The 21462-nt window shown below is 41.4% G+C and overlaps 1 protein-coding gene and 1 long non-coding RNA gene across 4 annotated transcripts in view; one reads left to right on the top strand and one right to left on the bottom strand.

Moving 5' to 3' along the window:
* Window positions 1-472: 472 nt before the first annotated feature.
* LOC138683784 (uncharacterized) lies at window positions 473-8170 on the bottom strand. The gene is made up of 2 exons (XR_011323222.1): window positions 7529-8170; window positions 473-862 (listed from the first exon to the last, which is right to left on the bottom strand). It is a non-coding gene; the product is annotated as an uncharacterized lncRNA (long non-coding RNA).
* Window positions 8171-10470: 2300 nt separating this feature from the next.
* Window positions 10471-21462, top strand: part of OXCT1 (3-oxoacid CoA-transferase 1) — an 85039-nt gene continuing 74047 nt past the window's right edge. Inside the window, exons 1-3 of one of the 3 annotated variants that reach the window (XM_069776628.1) lie at window positions 10471-10690; window positions 13185-13293; window positions 14682-14772. In XM_069776628.1, the coding sequence (XP_069632729.1) occupies window positions 10607-10690; window positions 13185-13293; window positions 14682-14772 (284 nt within the window). In that variant the 5' untranslated portion in view covers window positions 10471-10606. The remainder of the gene's footprint in view (window positions 10691-13184; window positions 13294-14681; window positions 14773-21462) is intronic. The other 2 variants (XM_069776629.1, XM_069776627.1) reach the window with 2 other exon arrangements.

Here is a 21462-nt window from a genome sequence, read left to right as displayed (position 1 = left end):
AAATTTTGTTGGGTTCAAGTGAACTGTATATGTTCATAGAATCGCAGAGTATGTCGAGTTGGAAGGGACCCATCAGGATGATCGACCCCAGCTCCCTGCTCCTCGCAGGACCACCTAACACTAAACCATATCACTAAGAGCGTTGTCCAGGCGCTCCTTGAACTCCGACAGGCTTGGTGCCGTGACCTCTTCCCTGGGGAGCCTGTTCCAGGGACCCACCACCCTCCCAGCGAAGAACCTTTTCCTAATGTCCAGCCTGAACCGCCCCTGAGGCAGCTCCATTCCATGTCCTCGTGTCCTGTTGCTGGTCACCAGAGAGAGGAGATCAGCACCTCCCCCTCCGCTGCCCGCCACCCCCCCAACCGGCGAGGAAGGTGCAGGCGGCCATCAGGGCACCCCTCAGCCTTCTGATGGTGTGCTGGTTTGATCTTTAGAAAGAAAGCTGGAAGAAAGAGGCTTTCCTTTCAGCAAATTAGTCCTCTGACCAGAGGTACTAAGCCTGGTGATGATTGCTGGATTATTTACTGCTTGCTTTGGTTATGAATTGACTCTTAATGTTTAAAAAAAATTGTTCAGGAAAAGAAGGAAAAAAAGAAAAGAGAAAAGGGGTATGTGTGGAGGCGGAAGTAGTGAGTAATGGAAAAATTGAATGGAAAGACAGAGATGGAAAAACTAGATTAGACCTGATCAAACAAGCCTAAAAAAAAGTCAGACATTATCCCTTATCTAGCAGATTCCAACAGTTCTAGAGTCTCTGGTCAAAATCTGTGTTTGAAATGAACAGGAGAGACATCATGGATATTCATACAGATGTACTTGGTTAATTTGAGTTTATAGCAGCATGCATCAAGTCCTGTAGAACCTGGAAGAAATGATAATACTGTATTTGGTACGGCATCTTAGAATGACACTAAACTACTGCCATTTCAAGAATAAATTTATGTCTTTATTTTGCAAGCATGAATAATATGTGGTCCTCATAAATTTTTATAGGTAATTTAAGTGTCGGACAGCTGTCTCTGAATTTAATACAGTGATTATAACTGAGACAGATGTAATTGCCATAGGAAAGATGCTGCACAATAGATTTCACAAATGTATTTGATCACTGGAAAATGACTTAAATTAGGGATATATTTGTAAAATGTTAAGTAGTAATGGTATATTTTTGTTAGCAAAGAAATGAGAAATGACTTATCTTCTTTGCTGTTTTTTTATTTAAGAAAATTACAACCTTTGGTAGTGTACAAAGGCATACCTACCTAAATTAGGCACAAATTCCATTTTATTTGGTGTAGTGTGAATTCAGGATTTGATCGAGTTTGTGTGCATGTGGTGGGCATTATGCTGATTTAGCTGTCTTAGAAATGAGGCTTTGTTGTTACGGTGTACCTCTGGTAAATAACTAAGGAGCACTTTATAAAAATTAATCCAAGGTACTTGCTCTCTTGACTTATTTATATGTATTAATGACATTTAGTCATGCTTGTCTCCTGTGGATTTGAGTGATAGAAGTTTGCTCAAAATAAGTTTGAAGTCTGCTTCAGGTCCATCTTGTTTCATTTTGCAGCAGCTGATGAGCTTTAGTGAGCAAAGAGGTGAACAGCTTCACAGTCTGTTTCGTGGCTCACTTGGTCAGAGCTGCCTCACTAACAACTGGATTGTGACACTTAGTCATAGATGTCAGACTTGCACCATAAAGTGTTAGTTGAGGATTATAAGAAGTGTTGCTTATATAAGTACTTGAAAGGAACTGAATTTATTAAAATGTGTTAAAGAATATTTGGTCCTTCACATGTCTTTCATCACTGTATTCTTTGAAGCAAATATTTCTGCTCTTAAAAATAAGCAAAGAAAAAATTGTATTTATGCACAGAAACTGTTAAACAAAGGTCTTCATTTATTGTATGTGAGCTTCATGAGATTGTTGTATCTAATAATATCTGTAAGAAAGATGGTCAATATTATGGCATCACCTTTCAAATGTTTCTGGGATTCGCAAAAGGAGGTGCATGTTCTCTCTCTCTTTCACTGTGTGGCTTTGCAATTACTAGGGGAGGGGTGTAAAACTGGAATTTATTCAGAATAATGCTAAGAAAGTGGAAGATGGTTACCAAAGATTTCTTCTGTGTTTGTGGGATTACGCACTATGAAATAATTTCCAGAATTCAGTGGCATAGTGGATAATGTCACGGCATTGAGTAAGAAAGTATCAAATTCAGTCAGTCCTCTTAAAATAAGGCTATGTATTCAGTCTGAAATATATCCAAGTCAGAGCATTTGATATTCATAGTGTTGATGCCAAATGTAAAATCGGGGCATAAGGATGATCTGTAATGGAATTTTACCTTTGTGTCAATAAATGTGAAATATATTTATTCTGGAGAGGTACGTGAGTGCCAACTATTAGTAGACATTGTAGGTGTGTCGTATTTGTGTTTGCCTAACCTTGCATGAACGTTCTTTGTTCTACCTGCTTTCTACTCCGTGTATAGTTCAGGTGGTGCCCTGACAAAATATAAACCAGCTGCTTTCTTACAATGTGGTCACCTGAAATGGGGACAACATGGTACCTGATTTGCATTTAAATAGGTTCAGAACATACAGTTTGATTTGGGGTTATTAGAAGTGGCATGCACTGAACTTTGATGCCGGAACCTCTCTCTTCTAAAGTGACCTCCTTAAAAGAAGGGAGCGTTAGAGACTGACAAATAGGAACTGCCTCTTGCTGCTTGACGGGGAGCTGAAGTAGTTTCTCTTTAAAAAGCAGCTATAAAGTGTACAATCTTCTATAATGGAATGAAACAGTTTACTTGCAACAGGCAAGGAAACCTGTGTTTTTCTATTATATGGTTAATGATCAAAGAAAGGTGTGTACTGTGGATGCCTTCATCCAGAAGAATGCTTCTGCCTGCCACATCTCATTATGGGCTCCTGTACGTGTTGGTCTGGAAGAGCTTGCTTACAGGAAGTAAGCTTCACCCCAGTCTCCCACTGTTACAGATTACTGTGTATGTAATTTAGGTTATTGCTTCACAGTCGACTTCTAGCTAATGCAGCAGTAATGTCATTTGGTCAAACGACTGACCAGACTCATGTCCCTATCTGCATATTCCCATCTTTAATTGTATTAATCCTAGAGTCATATGATGGTTTGGTGCGTAAGGTCAGCTCCCTTATCTGACTGAATGCTTCCCATTTTTTCCACTGACCTAGTCTGCAGTTGGATCACCAAGCTGATCTGGATGGCTGTAAACTGAGACTGTAACTACCTTCTGAAACTGTAATGTGTAACATACCCTCAAAGAACCTTCATCTGGCTTTTAGTAAAGTTTTGTGCCACTGTAAGAGGTTTTATACAGCTAAGTCCCTTGGATCATAGCAAAATTAAATCTACTAGTTGCAGTATTGTATTAATCTGTGTGCCACTGAGCATTAAAGCTTTTCCAGTTCTTCTGGGGTTTCTCTTGAGGGAAAAAACCCCAAAACATTCCTGAAAGGGTCATGGGATGGATAAAGAAGCAATGTGTATTTGAGAATTCAAGACAGAGGTGTCATGCCTTAGTTTCGCAAGTGCTTCTCTCGGAAGAGTGCTAGGTTAAACAGCTGCTCTGGTTGCTTGCCCCTTCTTCCCACTCTTTATGATGCTGCCTTTTAAGTTACACTCATGTAACAGTATCTTTCAGATGAACATGAGTGGGAAGCCCATCTGCGTTAAAAGCCTCCCCACCTCTTTTCCTGTACTACAGTTGAATGTTCACCCATGCAAATGCATGTACTCTCCTTGCCAGGGCAACAAGTCTGTGTTCCATATACATTAAGTGTGGAGTAGGATGTGAAGTGTCTGCGGTGTTCGGGTTGGCTTGCTGGAAACCTGCTACCTGGGTGTGTGACTGCCCAGAGCACCCTTTTGAACCTATGTTCAACCAAATACCCTATCTTTCAAAGGCATTAAGAAAATAAATATAAGCATACTGTTCTTGTCACAGGTAATTCCTCTATTACGGTGCACAACTGCTGAAGGGGCAAACCATGATAATGGTAATCAAAGTTTACCCTGTGAGGTAATTGGGAAATCCAAGGTTGTTGACAAATTTTCTGATTCCTGTTGTGGATAACTTGCAAGCTGAGTGAAACTCTGGAATTGCTTGCTTGAATTTATTAACAATTTAAATGCATTACAACCATAAAAGCATCATGTTTATCACTTGGATAAATAATCTAACGTCAGGTGAATTAAGCATTCTAAAGGTGCTTTAAAATTATGTGGGAATCTGAGACCCTTTTTGCCACTCCCATAGTAATTAGTTTCAACCCAGTCTTTCTGGTTACGGTTGGTACTTAAAGATCTCTATACCAAACTTGCTACAGAAGTAGCATCTCGTTGGGGCCTGCTAGTCTTAAGCGAGGACAGAAAGACAACGTCAAACACCTTGAAGCCCTCTCTGTTTGAGAGTTCAGAAGGATGCCACAGGGGGTCACCAGTGCGCTCCATATGGTCCAGCTTTCAACGGGAGTGTTTCGTGGTACTGATGTCAATCTGAAATGGTTGTGTTTCCTGAAACTCTGCAAAACCCCAAAAGCAGAGTGCGGAAGTCTTTGGTGAACTGTTAGGGTATGGCTCCAAACCGGTCCCTGAAACAAACCATCCGGATCTTTGATGAGATGTTTGGAGCTGGTAAAACTGAGAGCAAGAGGCCTGAGAGCTTTGCAACAAGCAGCGGTGTGTTTGTAAAGGCAGGGAACCTGCTGCTTAGGCTTAGCAGGCCTCCAGGCTCCTTTTGAGTGGGTATTTGTAGAACCACGTTTAAAATCAGACAGATATACTTTACCAAAACCAGGGGAGAGCTGAAGGAAAACCCAATATTCTAGGACTGATTCTAAGAGGCCTTTTAAAAAGATGGATGAGTGAATGGTAGGGGTTAATTTTAAATCACCTTATAAAAAATTTAACAACAAAAGTTTCAGATTTTGCAATACATACTGTGTGAAAGTTAAGTTACCTTCCTTACTAATTCTTTTGTTCGTTTGATTGCAACTGAGAGATGAAATGTCACAAGAAATGACTGTCTGCTTTTCCTATTAGATGTGTAAGGTTTGGACCATCGAGAATATTAACCAAGCCATTGATGAGCTGCCCACTGCAGGGCGAAAGCCATTCTGAACTCCAGACAGCTGTTTGTCCAGCAGCTGGATGGAGTAGAAGAATGAGACAAAACAATTCAGATGAGAATGTGTTGGCACTTGGTTTTGCCAGTGCACACAGGGAACTGGCTCCCTAGTCAGTGGATGATAAAATAATTACAAGGGCTTGGATTGCATGCGTGAATTCGCATGCTAGACTCTTGTAGCCGAGAAATGGTGTTGCCAGTTAAGCTCCACACCCATCAAATGGATGGCAAAGTCCAAGTTTCAAGGAGGAAACCAGTTACAGGTGAAACTTGAAGACCAGGCAGGTGTTGCTTTTCTTCATTTCCAACTCTGGTGGCTGTCCTGTAGTCTTGCTGTACAGCCCTAGCTGCAGTGAGGTACAGGCTGCGGGGGGTGTCTGTGTGTGATCTGTTTATTCTATACAACATCTGCAAACAAATTCTGCATTATCATCTTAAGGCTCTGTCTCTGTTTTTGGAAGTTGTGTATCAAATACAAGGAAAAAGATTTCTTCATCAGTAGTTTTACAAGTCCTCCTAGGTTCTGAGTTTAAAGTACATTCTGTTGCTTTGAGGTTTGTTTGAAAGTACCCTGTGCAGCTTATTAATGTAACGTTGCATTGCAGAATCCGGAAAAGCCTGTTACAGTAGTGCTACCAAACATGAACTGACTTGCAGTGTGACAGCTGCTCAGGATTTCTGTTTACAGTTTATTGCTTCTGTAGCCCCTTTTTTTATGTTTACCTTTACTCTTTTACAACAGTATCGGTATGGAGCGTAAAATAACCTCATTGTTTCAGCTTGGCCAGAGTAGGGAAAAAAAAGACTTTCCTGTTCTGTTGCATTCTTGCAGCAAAAAATTCCTGGCAAAAGTGAGGACTAAGAGATTAGTAGGGTTTTCTAAATAAAGAGTTAAACCAGCCTCTATAAATATCAATACATAAACATATGGAACTCGTGCAGCTGATGTCTGCAAGTATGTGCTGAGTAGGCATTTTGGGTTTTCTTAACTCCTGCTGTAAAGGAATTATAAGTCACTTATCCTTTCTCCAGAACTAGTAGACACACTGACTGTCACTGGTGAGGGTTATTACGCTTAACTAATTTAGACAGCGTTCATGACAGTTACTAAATATGCAATACATGAACATGAATAGAAGTGCCAGGGATCATGCAGAGTATTCTAGTTAAACAAAAATGTCATTTAAGTACTGTATAATTTCAACTTGTAAGTACTGTGGTTTTGAATTGAGGTGCAGCATTTGCAGTGGTCAGAAAGTTTGAAGTTTTGTATTTTTAAGACTACCAAACTGAAGTAACTATTTAACTGTTGATTTAACTGCTGATATTTCAGTGGCTATTTCTTGGTGCTGTTGAGGTTAATAAGTGAGTAACTTGCTGTTTGACCAAGTATAAAATGTTCTGTGGCTTCTAAGAAGCTCTGCATAGTTGCTTATCTTAGCTTGTAATAATGATATAGCCTGAGATGATACGGAAACTTCTGTATCTTTTATATGAAAGTAGGGCATCCTGCCTAAAATATAAGACTGCTATGATGGAAACTGGACGAGTATGAAACAAACAAATCCCCCCAGATTGTTTTTCACAATATGGACCTCCTCATCCAATTTTTTTTTTTTTATTTTCTTAATTAGGTGAGCTCCTGTATTCTACGCTGATATTCATTGTAACAAAAATATTTGTTGACTTTGTATTGCCTGCTCAAGAGGTCCTTCAGGGATAAGGAACTGCTCTCGTCAAAGGGTTGTTGATTCTTCCTTATTATGTAGCTTCAGGATCCTTTCTCATTTTGGTATCCCCTTTGATCTTAAGCTTAGGGCTGTGAAGAGAAAATGTTGCCATAGTTAGTTGGCAAAGGGATTCCTCAACAGCTCCACAGGTTGTTTCCTTCAAAAATCTTGGCTCTGTGGATCTCTCATTTGCTTTACATTTCCATAACTGTCTAGAAGTCAGCTTTGGGTTTTTTTTTTGGTTTGTTTTCCAATTTAATTTTGCCTTTTGTATTTATGTTTAATCATGTATGAACTTTCATTTGCCAAATCCCTGCTGATTTTTAACATGTATAGTTTTCACGAGACCTGTAAATATCCATTTTTCTTTGTAATGTCCTTCCTTTCACCTGAACTTTGTTAATAAGTTGAATATTTAAGTTCACATGGCTTACTAGTGTAATCATTGGTGATGCAGGTGGCAGCCCTTCTGTCTTCCCCTAGTTAAATATATTTCCTGTAAATGCTGTGAGTCGATCTTAAAATTGTTGAATGTATTGCACAGGAGCTCATTTTTATGTTCTCAGCTGGAATATATTTATAATTATCTAATGCTTTTAGGTCTGTATCATAAGTTTTATATCCTACCTTTATTTGTTTTCCCTGTAGTACTCCATTCTTGCAGGAAGATGTAGATGCTATGAAACAGTCTTTTCATTTTCTTTGACTTTCCATCCCATATCAAGGGAATCAGGTTCATTCCAGTTTATCCAAAGATGAGTTTCAAGTGCTGTTAAATGATTAATATAAAAGATACTTTAGTATTTTGAGTAATACTGAAATGTATTTAAACACCAACCCTCTTGTTTCAGAACTGGGACTTATTAACATGTTGGAGGTAAGTTTAGGTGTTCTCTATGTGTTCTAGCTGCTGCATAGTTTAATGAGCTTTCCCTTCTGTGTGGCTGCATATGTGATTTTCATGCCTCAAAAACTGAATTTTCTTGCCAAATTCCAAAGGATCTGAAAGAAGGTAAATTGCTGAATTTTAATTAGCTAAAATCCAGGTCAAGTATAAACAAATTTTAAGAAATTTGTCTAGAAACAAAGCTGTTCATCTCAGAGTTCTGGTTCTTCCCCCCATACAGGTAAATCAAACATACAAAAATAGCCTGCTTATCTGCTAACTCTTTGGTGGCTTCTTTGGGAAATGCTATTTCACTGTATCAGAGTGCTGACTTTGACATCTTCTTATGCTTTGTAGGAGTATAAGTAAGCTGATGTTATTCGGTGTATATAATGATTAACCTGTGGTAGCTCCAGAATGCTTACCTGCTAACTTCTTTTTGGCACCAAGGGCTCAATACTCTCCCACTACTCATTTGTAATTGCTGTTGAACTTGAAAAGTGTTTGACTTGTATGCTACCACTCTTACTGGATTTACTTCAGTGAAGAAAAATCATATGAAAAATATTCCTGATCACTTTAGAGACTTGCTTCATGTTGACTTCTTAGCTGTAGTCCTTGTTGTGTGAAGAGCTTTAAGACATCTTAAAAATTAAGAAAAAGTAGATAATCTACTATCCTTTATAAACTACTCCAGAACAAATTCTTTTATCTACTCATTCAGTTATATTTGGAGATTTTCTAAGCCAAAATAAGAGACTTGCAGTCCAAAGCATGTGGAATTTACACATTTTTTTAAAAATAATTTTGGTTTTAGATAAACCATAGCACCTGAAAAGTTATATGCCCCCAATTTCCTAGTTCACAAACTGTACTTTATGTAAGTAGAATTACCGGCTTTCCATAATAGATGTTCCAAGGAGGTATTAATACTCATGCACTGTACCTACTGCATGCATTTAGCCCCCTTCCTCCAGCCTGCAAGGAGGAATGCTGTTGGAATCCCAACCCCCATGCAAAATATATGCTAGCTGGCTATGTAACAGCTACTTAAGAGTGAACACTTCAACAAGTTTGCAAATGCACACTGTTGGTTTAAAGGAAGTTTTTTATTGAACTGAAGAGAATAAACAACTTTTAGATAAGTTTTTCAATGCCTAGGGTAATTTTTTCATGAAAGGAAATGTGACTTAAGGAATTTACATGTCTATATGAAATTTAGGTAGAACTGAGGTTCAGAAATCCAGTCCTGTAAAACTTTTCTGCTGATGCTTAGCCTTGGAAGAATACAAGCTGTGCTGTCATTTTGTTTTCCAGTTCACTAAGCCCCTGTAATTTGCAGCTTTTTACACTTGGGACTGCCCCATACTTAACTGGGTAGCTAAATACTGTGAATATCTAGGAAAAAAACCCAACCCAAACCATTATGGACAGCAAAGGTGCCTCCACCACACTTGACTGGCGTCTGCAAGGTTTGTCTGCTATGTGAACTGTAACTACAGGTACCACTACTTTTTGAAATGTGTAAGAGAGTGGCACGGCAGGGGCCACGAACCAGCACCTGCAAGGCTGGACCAGCCAGTGCTCTGAATAAAACGGACTGGGTGTGCACAAACACTTTGGAAAACAGCAGCATGCTCTTAAAACCTTGGCTTCCTCTTTGTAAATGATCCTGCTGCGTGTTCATACCACAATTGCTAAGTACTGTGAGGCTGGCAGCTGCATTGGAGACAGCCTGGAAACATGACGAGGAGCAGCGTGACCTGCAAGAAGTATGACCTCCTGTCATGTGCGTGAGGGGGATTTCTCTTTTCCTGCGTCTAAACAGCTTCTCACATTTTTTCTGTGAATCCCTCAGTTCTGTTGGGCATTGTTAGGGCATGCACTGATCATTTGGGGTATTTTTAGAAAGCATAAATAATGGCAGAGGCATGCTTTGAATTTTCCTTCTGGCAGCAGCAGCAGAAATGCCAGCAGTTCACATCACGTGGCTGCTTTAGCACGTCTACATCTATTCTAGTAACATTTTCCCACCCAAACATAGCATCCAAGCGCCCTGTGGAGACCATGTGCTTACTGGAGCCTGGCCTCCCCCTGAGGGGTACACACTGGAAACTTAACCGTTCACAGCCTCTGTCCTTTAATTCTCGTGAGGTTAGTCCTCGGCCACAAAGCGTCAGGACAGAAATTTAAGCCACCTTAACTTCACAGGGAGTCATCTGCCATGGCGCATGGGAGTCGTCCATCTGTGGAAGCAGCGGAGCACCCGAAGGAGAACGGGAAAACCCCACCCTTTACCACTGAAGCGCCTCTAACATCGATGGCTCCGTCCACGCGTGTTTTCCGCGGCTCTGAGCGGTTTTTTTGAGAACAGAACCGCTGGGTCGGAGGCATCCCCCACCCCGGCCTGGCCCTGCCGCCGGCTCCCCGTGGGACAGCGACCGGCCCCGGCTCCCTGGGCTCGGCAGCCGCGGGGCGGCTGGACAGCTCTCCCGCGCCGCCGACCGTGGGGAGGGCCGGGGAGCCGGGGCCGACGGCTGAGGGGAGCCGGCAGCCGCCGGGGCCCCGGCGGCTGCCGGCTCCCCTCAGCCGTCGGCCCCGGCGGCTGCCGGCTCCCCTCAGCCGTCGCCGGCCCCGCCTCGGGCGCAGCCGACGTCAGCGGGCGTCAGGGCCGAGCCCCCCACCCTCCCCTCCGCCCGCCGCGTCCGCCTTCCCGCCCGCTCCCGCTCCCTTCGCCCGGCGTTGGACAGCAGCCGCCGCCTCCTCGGCCCAGCCCGCCGCCCCTCCGCTGCCCTCCCCGACAGCCGCGCAGCGCGAAGATGGCGGCGTACAAATTGCTCCTGCCGCCGCTCAGCCGCCGCATCCTCCTTCCCGCCGCGCGGCCGCGGGGCGACGGGGCTAAGGTAAGGCGAGGCGGCGGGGGCGGCCAGACGACCCCTCCGCCCCCGGCCCGGCCCGGCGCTCGGCCCCGCCGGCGGCCCACGCCCCCTCCGCCTCCCTGCTGCCCGCCGGGCCTTCGCCGCCGCCGCCGCCGCGCCCGCCCGGGCGGCCGTGACCTTGGCGGGGTACCCGCCGCGGCGGGACGGCCCTCGGGGCCGCCTCCGCCGGGGGTCGACGGCTCCCGCGGGCGGGCGAGCCGGGCAGGGCCGGGCGGCCGGAGTCCCGGGGGTCGGCGGCAGCTCCGCTGCCCCGAGGGTGGCGTTGCCCGCCCCCGCGGGGAAGTGATGGGCTTTGTTCGTTTTTTTTTGGTTTTTTTTTTGTTTGTTTGTTTGTTTGTTGTTTTCTACGAACGCGACGGTTTCGGCCCGAAGGAGGCCCGCGGGCGGCGGGGAGGAGGGCGGAGCGCGGCCCCGGGGCAGGCCTGGCCCCGGCGGCGGGTTGGGATGCGGTGACCTTGGGGGGCAGGGCCCGGAGGTTTGGCTTTGAGGTTCAATTTTACATTATTTCCCCCGCACTTGAAACTGCGGCGCGGTTACCGTCTGTCGCAGCGGTTTTCAGCCTTGCTGTCCCACGTCGGTCTTTCCCAGAGGTGGGCTGGAGGTGCAGGCAGGGAGGGTCCCAGTCAGCGGGCACAGCTCCCTGGCAGCCCCGCCGCGTGTTGCCATTCATAAACGCGTGGAGTTCGGCCGTGCAGCTCGGTCGCTCGCTCGCTTTCCTCTTCCTGGGGGAAGCTTCTGCCAGACCTCACTGATCTAATGGTTTCCTGCCCACGTGTAACCATAGCCAAGTTAATTTTTCGTCTCTTCAGCCAGAATCGTTTCTGTGGCTTTTCTTGTTTTGTTTTAGTTGAAACAGCTCGTATCTACTCTCCTTCTCATGCCAGCGTTTACTCTTCCTGATGTCTTTATGGACAAATAATGATAGCTCTTCCAGCCTTTGTTTTGCTAAGCTGTATTTTGCTCTTCTATAAAATTTACTTCAATTTTGTTGATCTTTCTAGAAGCTCATCTGTCCCCATGTTACTTCTCTCTTAAACCTGGGATGCCAGAATTGCAGCCAGCTCCTGAGGTCTTACCTTGCTGCCCCAGTGTGCAGGGCAGCGTGGGTGATCCCTGGCACCTCGGCTCCCTGAACGCTCATTGCTCTCAAACAGCAGAGCGGGTGGGAAAGAGATTGAAAAGAACATGTTTAGTATTGAAAGGGAGATGCCCTCATTAGAGACATCCAGCCTGGGAATGCACGCATATGTAACACATGCTGCTCTGCTGGTCCCCACTGTCACAGGCAGTTGGGAAGACTGAAGAAGAGGTACCATGTGGTCTCTTTAAAATATTTTCCTGTGTGTGGGTACAGTGACAAGGCAGTGGCCTGGCCTCCCTCCAGCCCTGGCCCTCATGCCTGCTTGCAGCCCTGTTGTACTGGAGCTCCCGAGGCTGCCAGCACTTAATACTCATTTTCTCACTTGCCTACTGAATGTCACCAGAAGAGATGCTCTTTGCAGACTTACTGTCATTGTAAAAATATGTTTCCAAAAGACATAGTCATGGTATAATTGAGCTTGGGGAAGGGCCTTTTACTCTTTCTCACCTGGCACTGCTCCTTATGACCCACATACTTTTTTTTTGTTTGTTTGTTTGTTTTTGTTTTGAGTCCATCAAAGCAGAAGAACATCAGTGTTTCCATAGGGAGGGAGATAAGCCTCCCTCTGTTCAGAAGGCTTTTCTTAATATTCAGTATTTGCAATTGAAGTCTGGTTTTGGGGCTGGGATTTGTATTGATTTCCCTCTTGCCCTCCCTATTTTATCAGTTTGTCGGCATCTCCCTGATTCTGGGCTGTTCTTCAACACACAAAGAGCTCTAAGACTGCATTAGGAAGCTGAGGGAAGGTTCACTCTGTTGAGGGGCGTCCCTGCTTACTATACTGCCAGCACAACACTGTACTTCATATTGTTCCTTGGCCTCCACTCAAATTTTGTGGTGGTGTTGGCTGTATACTTCAGCAATTTCTGGTTATGTTTAGTGTCTGGATATCTTTGAAGCTATAAGTAGCATTACATAGGTTAGAGCAGTCTTTGGGTTGCTCTAACTCATGCTGAGGAATGGCATTTGTGAATCTGTTCACAATAAGTCACAATTTGTCAACAGTTTAGGATGGAATTCAGAAATTTAAAATTTGTTTGGATATTGTCAAATTGATGCAGCTCATATTGAGCCTAAAGCCTTCACAATACATATGAATGTCATAAAGTATGGGTGATGTGGGGGATAGAGAGACGATAGAGTCCTTGTTTTGGAGACTTGAACCCTTCTCTCCCCCACCCAATGTTTAGTGTTTACAGTAGCAATATCTTTTCTTACATATTTTCCACCTTATCTAGCCAGAGGGATGGTCATCATTATAAAGCTACTATATAATGCTTTTTATTCATTCACTTGTTTCTTTTAATGTTGTTCCAGATTTGTGGATGCTATTTTTCTACCAGCTGTCATCGCAACACCAAATTTTATACTGATCCTGTTGAAGCTGTAAAAGATATACCCAATGGGGCAACTATACTTGTTGGTGGTAAATATTTAAATTCTTTGGGGATGCAATCACATGTTCTATTAATGAGATACTTTTTACCGTTTTACTGTGTTTCTTTTAATATTAACTAATCTGAGGACCCATATACTTACATGGGTATTTTAAACAAGTGCTTTCCTACTCTGCTGATGAGGGGCAGACTCTCAGTGAGAAAATCCCAGTTTGTTTTTTAGAGGAGGGAAAAAGCCTCAGAAAAATCATTAGGTTTTTTCCTCCACTGGTGAAGTGTTAGACTTTACTTGTGCCAGTTTGAATGCAGGAAGTCAACTTGGGCTCTTTCAAGTTAGCGTTGCTATGTCAGATGGTGAAGAAATAAAATGTGGTTTATTATTTTTATGTAGCATTCTCTATATTCTGTATGTGCCTAGTCGCTGGGTCTCTGTGACCTTGAACAAATCGCCTAACCTGTTTCTGGCTGTAGGAGGTGAAGATAATACTTACCTACGTTACGCTAAATGGTTATGTGTAGCTTTTCCAGAAGAGTCAAGAAGTCATACCATACTTTGACTGTGACTTGAGCTTTTGAATATTCTAGATGATTTCTACAATTTCATGCTGTTCAATCTACTGAAAGAAAAGCGATGTCTCTATTTAGTAGGTTGTAAGTGATTTTTAGTATTGAAGAAATAATGAATGGAATGTTGTAAAGCATGGGAAACCCACTGGAGATGGGTAATGAGGCAAAATGCTTTCTAACTTTTTTGTTGTTGTTGCAATGAAAGAAGATCTGAAGCTAAGTGGTTGGGAAGGAAATGGTAGTAGCTGTAGTGTTAGAGCCTGGCCTAAGACTTAGGCAGCTCAAATGTGGCATGGTGTTTCATTTTAGGCATACTGGGTTCTTGCATAATAGGTAGGAGCATGAGGCATCTCAGCCTGGGTGGAGATCTGGGTTACTGTGCTTTCAGTTATGCATCTTCCCAAGAGCGCTAAATTCCCAGATTTTTATCACCTAATTATAGGCTAAGCTGTACAGGAGAACTCCTCGTTCCTCCTGCTTGACATTGTTATGTGCAGCAAAGAACTGAAGGTTAGTTGGGTGGAAAGAGAAGGAGAAATAATGAGTACAGTGCTTAGGACACACATGAAGAGGGCCAAGGTCCTGGAGCTCTTCTCCAAAGGCCATTTGTGTGTGAGCAGACTTCTGATAGTTAAACGGCTTTCATCCAAACTGGGAAGCATCTAGTGACTGAGAAATTCCAGTACTAGGGTGCAACCCTTGCCAGAAGTGTTGGTTTATTTAGTCAGCTAAGGAGCTTGTTCTACTCAGAAAAGATTTTTAATTAAACAGTGCACATTTGCAGACTTCTGATTAATATGAATTCTTTCAAACACTTGTTACATATTCAATTTTCTTTTATTTTATGTAGGTTTTGGATTGTGTGGGATTCCTGAAAACCTCATTGGGGGTTTACTGAAGACTGGAGTAAAGGGAATAACGGCAGTCAGTAATAATGCAGGGTAGGTATTCATATGTCTGTGATTTAATAAGTACAGACTAAATATTCAATTCATGTGAAAAGGCTGATATGTATGAAAAAGTCTTACTTTTCATCATAAGAATTTTCATATTAACCACACAGCTTTGTTTGAAAGTGTTATTTTTGGAATGAGCCCAGAAAATACAGTACTGTATGTATACTCAGCTTTGTCAGGGAGCAGTTGTCACTGTTTTAGACAGTTGCAATTAATGTATATTTATATATATTTAACTGGTTGACTGTAACTAAGATTCTGACTTAGATGCTTTAAATGTAGTATCAGTAATTTTTTGTGTGTGTGTGAAGTTCTAAATAGGGATTTTTTTTTTTTAACTACGGTTTGGTGCTTTCTGATTTTCTTGTAATTCTGTTACTTCAGAAAAACCCCAACACAGTAGTGGAGAATATTTATGATGAAAGAATGGAGAGCCTCTTTAATGGGTCTTGGATTTTTTGATTTATTTTTTTAAATGTTTGCCCATTAAGAAATTAACGTGGGATTGTCAGAATAATTTTTTTACATGTGATTTCTCAGCTTCTCATTAGGGCTAATTTTTACACAAGCTGTTCATTGTAGTAGACTCCACAATACCTAACAGTCTTCATATAGAGGAATAACTACAGCCACTTCTGTTGAAATGCATTGATAAAATAGAAATGAAATTAAATAAAAATACTGATATGCACAACATAATGACTTATCTTTGAAATCAGCGTGGTCAGTAAGACTGCTATTCTGTTCCTTGCAGTGTTGTTGGGTGGCCCTAACCTTGGTTCGGTGACTTATCCTATTAAATGTCCCCTCCAGCAACATAATAATTCCAGTGTAATTTGGTTCATTGTAGATTTAAAGAATACTGGAAGACCGATGTCTCCTAGTGGCATTGTACTTTCTTTAGCAAATTTTCTTTGATTAGAGAGCTCATCCTAAACTCTATTGTCTTGCGGAATAGCTGTCTCATAGCTAGATGTGCTGGGATTATACACCCCAGTTGGAAAGGAAGGTAATTTTGGAGCATTCTTTCCATTTTATTTGTTGTTTAATGTTTTATAATGTTGCTTACTTTCATCAAATGGTAATATCTGTGTCACTACATTTTCTGTGAACTTTTTACTTTTGAATGCTGTATTTGTGGTGAAATAGTAATGAGAATTTTGTATTGTTTCCATGGAACTTCATTAGTGCTTGCAATTATGAGCCTTTACTTGGGTTGGAAGTCTCCCATCTGTTCTGTAGAAGCTTAGCCTTTATCCATTTGCAGAACAAGAGCCATAGGGGCGGGGGGAAAAATCGCTGGGAAACTGTTTTCTTCTGTACCTATGTTAGAATAAAAGAGAGACAGGCTTATGCAAGCCAGAAAGGTTGTTTGGGTATAAAGAACTTTGTTCTTCATAAAAAATGAAAATAGATGTCAAACATTGCTCCTTAATTCCTCCAGACTTGCCAAAGGCGTGAATTAGGTGGGATTTATCTAAAATGCTTTGTGCTGTTTTCAGCTGCATCATTACATTTCCCATATACTTTGCCATAGATTTGTATCCCAGTTTGGTTTGGTTTTAACCTGACTGTATTTAACATAAGTTAAAACCGGAATACCATTCAAAAACCACAGATCTATTTTATATATGTATAGTCCAGGCTTCTGAGGCTGAAGTTCACAATATGTTGATCTTCATTTTTTTTCAGTGCTTCATCCTTGCCATTGCACATTCATTGGATAACACATATGATTTGTATTGGTAGTTGGCACATACACAGTCAAACTCAAGCTCCTTAAGCTCTTCTGGGAAACAATTTCTACAGGATGATAAAATGGAGAGAGAAAGAGAGAAATCATTTTGAGTGGAAAGATCAATCACTTAGAGATCATTCACTTTCCTCATACTCTTATTTCTGAATGCCACACATATATGTAGACAGAAGGATTGCACAGATGCTCCTGGAAGGGAGGTGAGGGTTTGAATGCGAGGAAAAGCGAAAAGAGAAGCATTGTGGAATAGAATGGAGAAGACAACATTTTGTATTGTATTCTACATATACTTGTTGGTGTTATAGGTCAGAATTAATTTTGCTTGAAATAATGCTAACTTTCCTGAAAAGTCTTTGGATTTTTAGGCTGGAGTGATTACTGTGAAATGTTTGGTTGCTGGAGGGAAAGCAAAATTTAATTCCTTTTCTCTTGAAACTAGTTTTCATGAACATTCATGGCAGTCTGGTAAGCAGAACAGTGTAATGATTTGAAAATGCCTGAGCGCATCTAGGCTTTTCATAAAGTCTAGTTTGTAAAAATCCTGGTCTTGCTCTCATGTTGAACAGTATAATTTATTTTGAAATTAAATTCATAATAAAATATAGTCTCATCTATTGTTTTTATTTATTGTATTACTATTATATGGAACTTAGCCTGCTATAGTTTGGTAGGGTTCGGGAACCAGGTTAAAGCACAGGTGTTGTCATTGATAACGTCAGAATCCTCATCACAGCAATTGATACCATTTAAGCATCTTCTAATACCATGTCAAAAAGTATAGAGATATTATCAAGTATTGCAGTGCTAATAAATGGTTTTTAAAACTGAAGTAGCACAGCGATCATATACCCTGCAGCAATAGTAGTCAAAGGGTGAATTGTGCCTATAACCTCAAGATGTCAGGTACTTTGTGGGATGAGTAATTTGCCACTTTCCAAGATGCCTCAGGATTCAGTGTGTTTTGCTTTGGCGTTGTTGTGCTGCAGCTGATGCCCTGCTGTGTCTTGTCTTCCTGACTGCGGCTGTTTTTTCTTCTCCAGGTCTTTCAGCAAATAGGAGGTAATTGGTTGTGGTTAGGTTTTCTCATCCTGCAGTGGGGTTAGCAGGAAACTTCTAATTGGAGCAGGGAATGGGCCAAGTACATAGACAGATAACCTATTCTGGAGAACAGTGCAGCTACATGGGTTAAGTCACATGTCTTTCAATATGCATGAACCACAAAATGTGTTACAGAGCTGTCTGTTTATAACTAAAATAGCAGCAATGGAGACAGTGCTTCACTTATACCTAGGGGAAAGCAGTAATTAGGCAGTCCTGAAGTGCTCTTACTAACTCTCTTTTAGCTGGAAAGAAGGTTCAGCAGAGCCTTGAAATGCTTGGCAATGTTTGGGAACACCTTTAAAAGGAGTAGGATGTTCACAAGTTCACACCCTACTGTTCTGTGCTGCAGTGTAGTAGGGAGGAGATTCCTCCTGCATATCCTTGTTTAAGTCACGTAGTTGCTGGCAGGTGAAGTCCTTGTTTTGGCCTTTGAAAGGCTTGCCAAGGACAGGTTGTACAGTAGTGTATGGGCTGCTTTTAGGCACCCTAGTTAGAAACGTCATACTGCCAAACTTATTGTCTGTTGCTGTGCATTATGCTACTGCATACGCTGCCTGCTAGCTAGTGAAATGGCACCTTTAAGAGTAGTTACTCTTTTGCCAAGCCAAACAAGGCAAAGCGTTGGAAAGGGAAGCAGTACAAATATCCAGTATCTCTGGTATTTACACAACTAGCTGCAGGGGAAATTGGAGCTTGTGAACCAGGGAGATAGTGAAAGATACCACAGTGTGCTTCCAAAATACAGCCTCTCACACCTTACTTGTTTTGCCTATGTTGTTCATATTTTAAATACTTCCTTTACAGTGTGTTATTATAAGCCCTTTAAATTTAGATGATTGCCTCAGTAAGCTACTAAAATCCATTTTATTAAATTTTTGCTGCATTGTTGTTTAGATTTGGTTCACTCCACATATGTCAGTAGGTCCTCATTTTAAACTTTGATACAGTAAATTCACAACAAGTTGTGATTAGTATACAGAGCCTTGTTGCACATAGCTGTTTTTTCATCTGCTTGTGACTTCATGGTATATTGTTGCATGCTGATTTCAAGTTACAGTGGACTTGGACATTTCAGGTCAGCTTATGCTAAGACTTCTCCAATGCAGGCCGTCAGGCCTATTGTTTCAGGATCTGTGTTGCAACAAAAACTATGTTCTTGTCAACATAGCCCAATATTTAAAATGAAAGTTTAAGAAATTGGCAGCAAATTGTTATTTTTAATTAATTTTGCTTAATGAAATGAATAACTAATTTTGGTTATAATCACACTCTGAGATCAACACTTCTGTTCTGTCTCTACCATCTCAATAGGCTGAATTTGTACTTTGTAACAATGAAGTCTGCTCTTTGTAGTAGCGGCACATGTGGTCTAACTGTTCTATCAAATGAGCTACTTCCCCCTGGGTTTTGTCTGCTTTTGAGACTTAAATATGCATTCTTTTTGAATGCAATAGGGTTGAACAGTAGGGTTTCACTTACAGTAAAAATAGAAGTCACAGTTAGTATCTTAATTACTAATCACTTGGGTGATCATCTAAAAGGAGATTGACAGCGAGCTGTCAGATTATCACAGATTCAGACTGTCTGCTTAAAAGGCATTACCAGCTTTTTGAACCTTTGGTCTCTGTGCTCTTTTTGAAGAAGTTCTTTTTATGTTACAATGTTATACATTAGTAAGGAGAAAATAGCTTTGAGATAAACATTTGAACTGTTGGTCATGATGCCTGAGTGCACTGTGATTTAGTGCTGTTGAACATAATACCCCTGTTTTCCTAATGGGCTATTTGCAGTTGCCAAGTCTCCAGATAAGGCACTACTCTATGGCATCAGATACAACGGTAAATTCAAATGCTTTGAATTTAAGATAAACATTATGTATATTAAAGTTTAAGGTTATCTCATTTTTTCAGTCATTGCTCTGAATTATATGTTTCTGTTAAAAACAGAATGTGTCTGCCATCTTTGCCACAGACTCCCTGTTTGTTCTTGCATGTGTAACTCCTATGGCTTAAATCCATCTGTATTACTCATATATATATATATATAAAAAATGTATATTTATATATACTTAAATATTTTTTTATATATATATATAAAAATATATTTAAAAAATACAAAAATACCATCAGGTGGAAATTACATTCCAGATTCACACAAAGTTGAGAAGTTTTTTCACATAGTATGAGGTGTCAGGTGGTTTTAATGGCATGAATTTGATAATCCGTTGATTGGGAGCTAAAGTGTAACTGAAAAAGTCTGTGAGGGACTGGGAAGAAAGCTTGTATGTACACAAAGGTATGCTCAGAGTATCTTACATTGTGTGTGTCATCTTTGTATATGCATAAGAAGTTCTTTAAACATCCTGAATTAAATATACTTTCAGAAGTGAAATACAAGGTCACCAATGACTTTTATCTGTCTTGGTGAAGAGGTAAGAGTGGAGTTAGGTAAAATCCTGCACATGGCAAGTTGCCAAAGTAATAAGGCAAGGTATATAAGATATTTTCAGTGTTAAGTTGATTATTTGAAGCAGTTTACTCTTTTTTTTTTTTTATGATCTCCATCCTTTGTAAAGAATCTAATCAGATGCTTTTTTACAGCTGTTAAATTGGTGACACTGTGTGAACTGTAAATCCCTGAAGATGTGACGAGGTCATCTTGCTAATTTTAGTGTGGAGGTTATTTAGGATTTTGGCAGGGCGAATTGTACTAAACTTTGCACTACATGGAACTACTGAGAAATCAGCTGTGCAGATGACTTTCTAGTTGTGATTACAAATGACAGAATAGAACTCAGAATGATCAAGGAACTGTGTCAACTTGGTTTTAGAAGAGTGACAATGAGAGCTGAACCTAGCTTTCAGCCAGGAGACTTCTGAAGTATGCATTCAGGATAAAATTCAAATATTTATTGGATTAAGTCTATACCATGTAACTTCACTGTGAAGGAAAAAATACAGTAACTCTAGAAAGTTCTGAATTGAGTTGTTATGCATAATAAAAACACAATATGCCATTTCATAGCAGAAAGGAATGTGGAAAGAGGAGACCTTGCTGCTGATGTAACCATGCAATGTACAATACTTGTCCTCTTCAAAAATTACCTGCCTTTGCACCCTTTCGGTGGACTTGGCCTATATGCCTGCACCCATCATTCTTATGGGAATGGAGCATTGTTTCTGGAGGAGGATGGTGAAGGAGCAATACTGCCATTTTGCTGTGAGGCTGGAGCTGTGATGAAGTTACTGGAGCAGAGAAGACAGGGTTCTCCTAAGAAGGCTTTAGTAGTGGAGGGAGAAGAGTGCAGTGTAAACACTGCAGAGAAGGAGCAGGAGGAGTTTAAGGCTCAGTCACGCCAACTTGCACACAGGGCTTTGTGATTCCTGGCAACCGCGGGCTTCCTTATTTTCTGTCTTCTTTCTCCCTTCAAAGTGGAAGAAGTCCCAGGCTGCTGAGCTGAGAGAGATTCAGTGCACTGTTTCTTTTGTCCTTTGCCATCGGCTGAAAAGTTGGTGAGAGTTTCTGTAGTTTCTGGGAGCTGTGACTCAACTGCCCTGTTTCAGTCCTACCTGTTCCTTCTCCTGACCAGGACTGCCTTAGCATATGGCACCATCCGTACTTCTCTCTTCATCCTGTTTTCTCGGTCACCTTCCCTCAGAGAGCTTCTACCTCTTTTCTGCTTTCCATTAAGCAGTTACCATTAGGGCCGATGGGAAGATGTCCTAGGAAAAAGGAAAGAAAAAAGGTGGCTGAAGAGAGTGTCTCAAGAATCAATAGGGCAAGTAAACATTATGCCTCTGTCTAATTTACCTTCCTAT

This window comes from Haliaeetus albicilla, chromosome Z, assembly GCF_947461875.1.
Source record: "Haliaeetus albicilla chromosome Z, bHalAlb1.1, whole genome shotgun sequence".
Taxonomy (NCBI): domain Eukaryota; kingdom Metazoa; phylum Chordata; class Aves; order Accipitriformes; family Accipitridae; genus Haliaeetus; species Haliaeetus albicilla.
The sequence above is the reverse complement of the archived record's forward strand: the minus strand, read 5'-3'. Positions and strand labels throughout refer to the sequence as shown.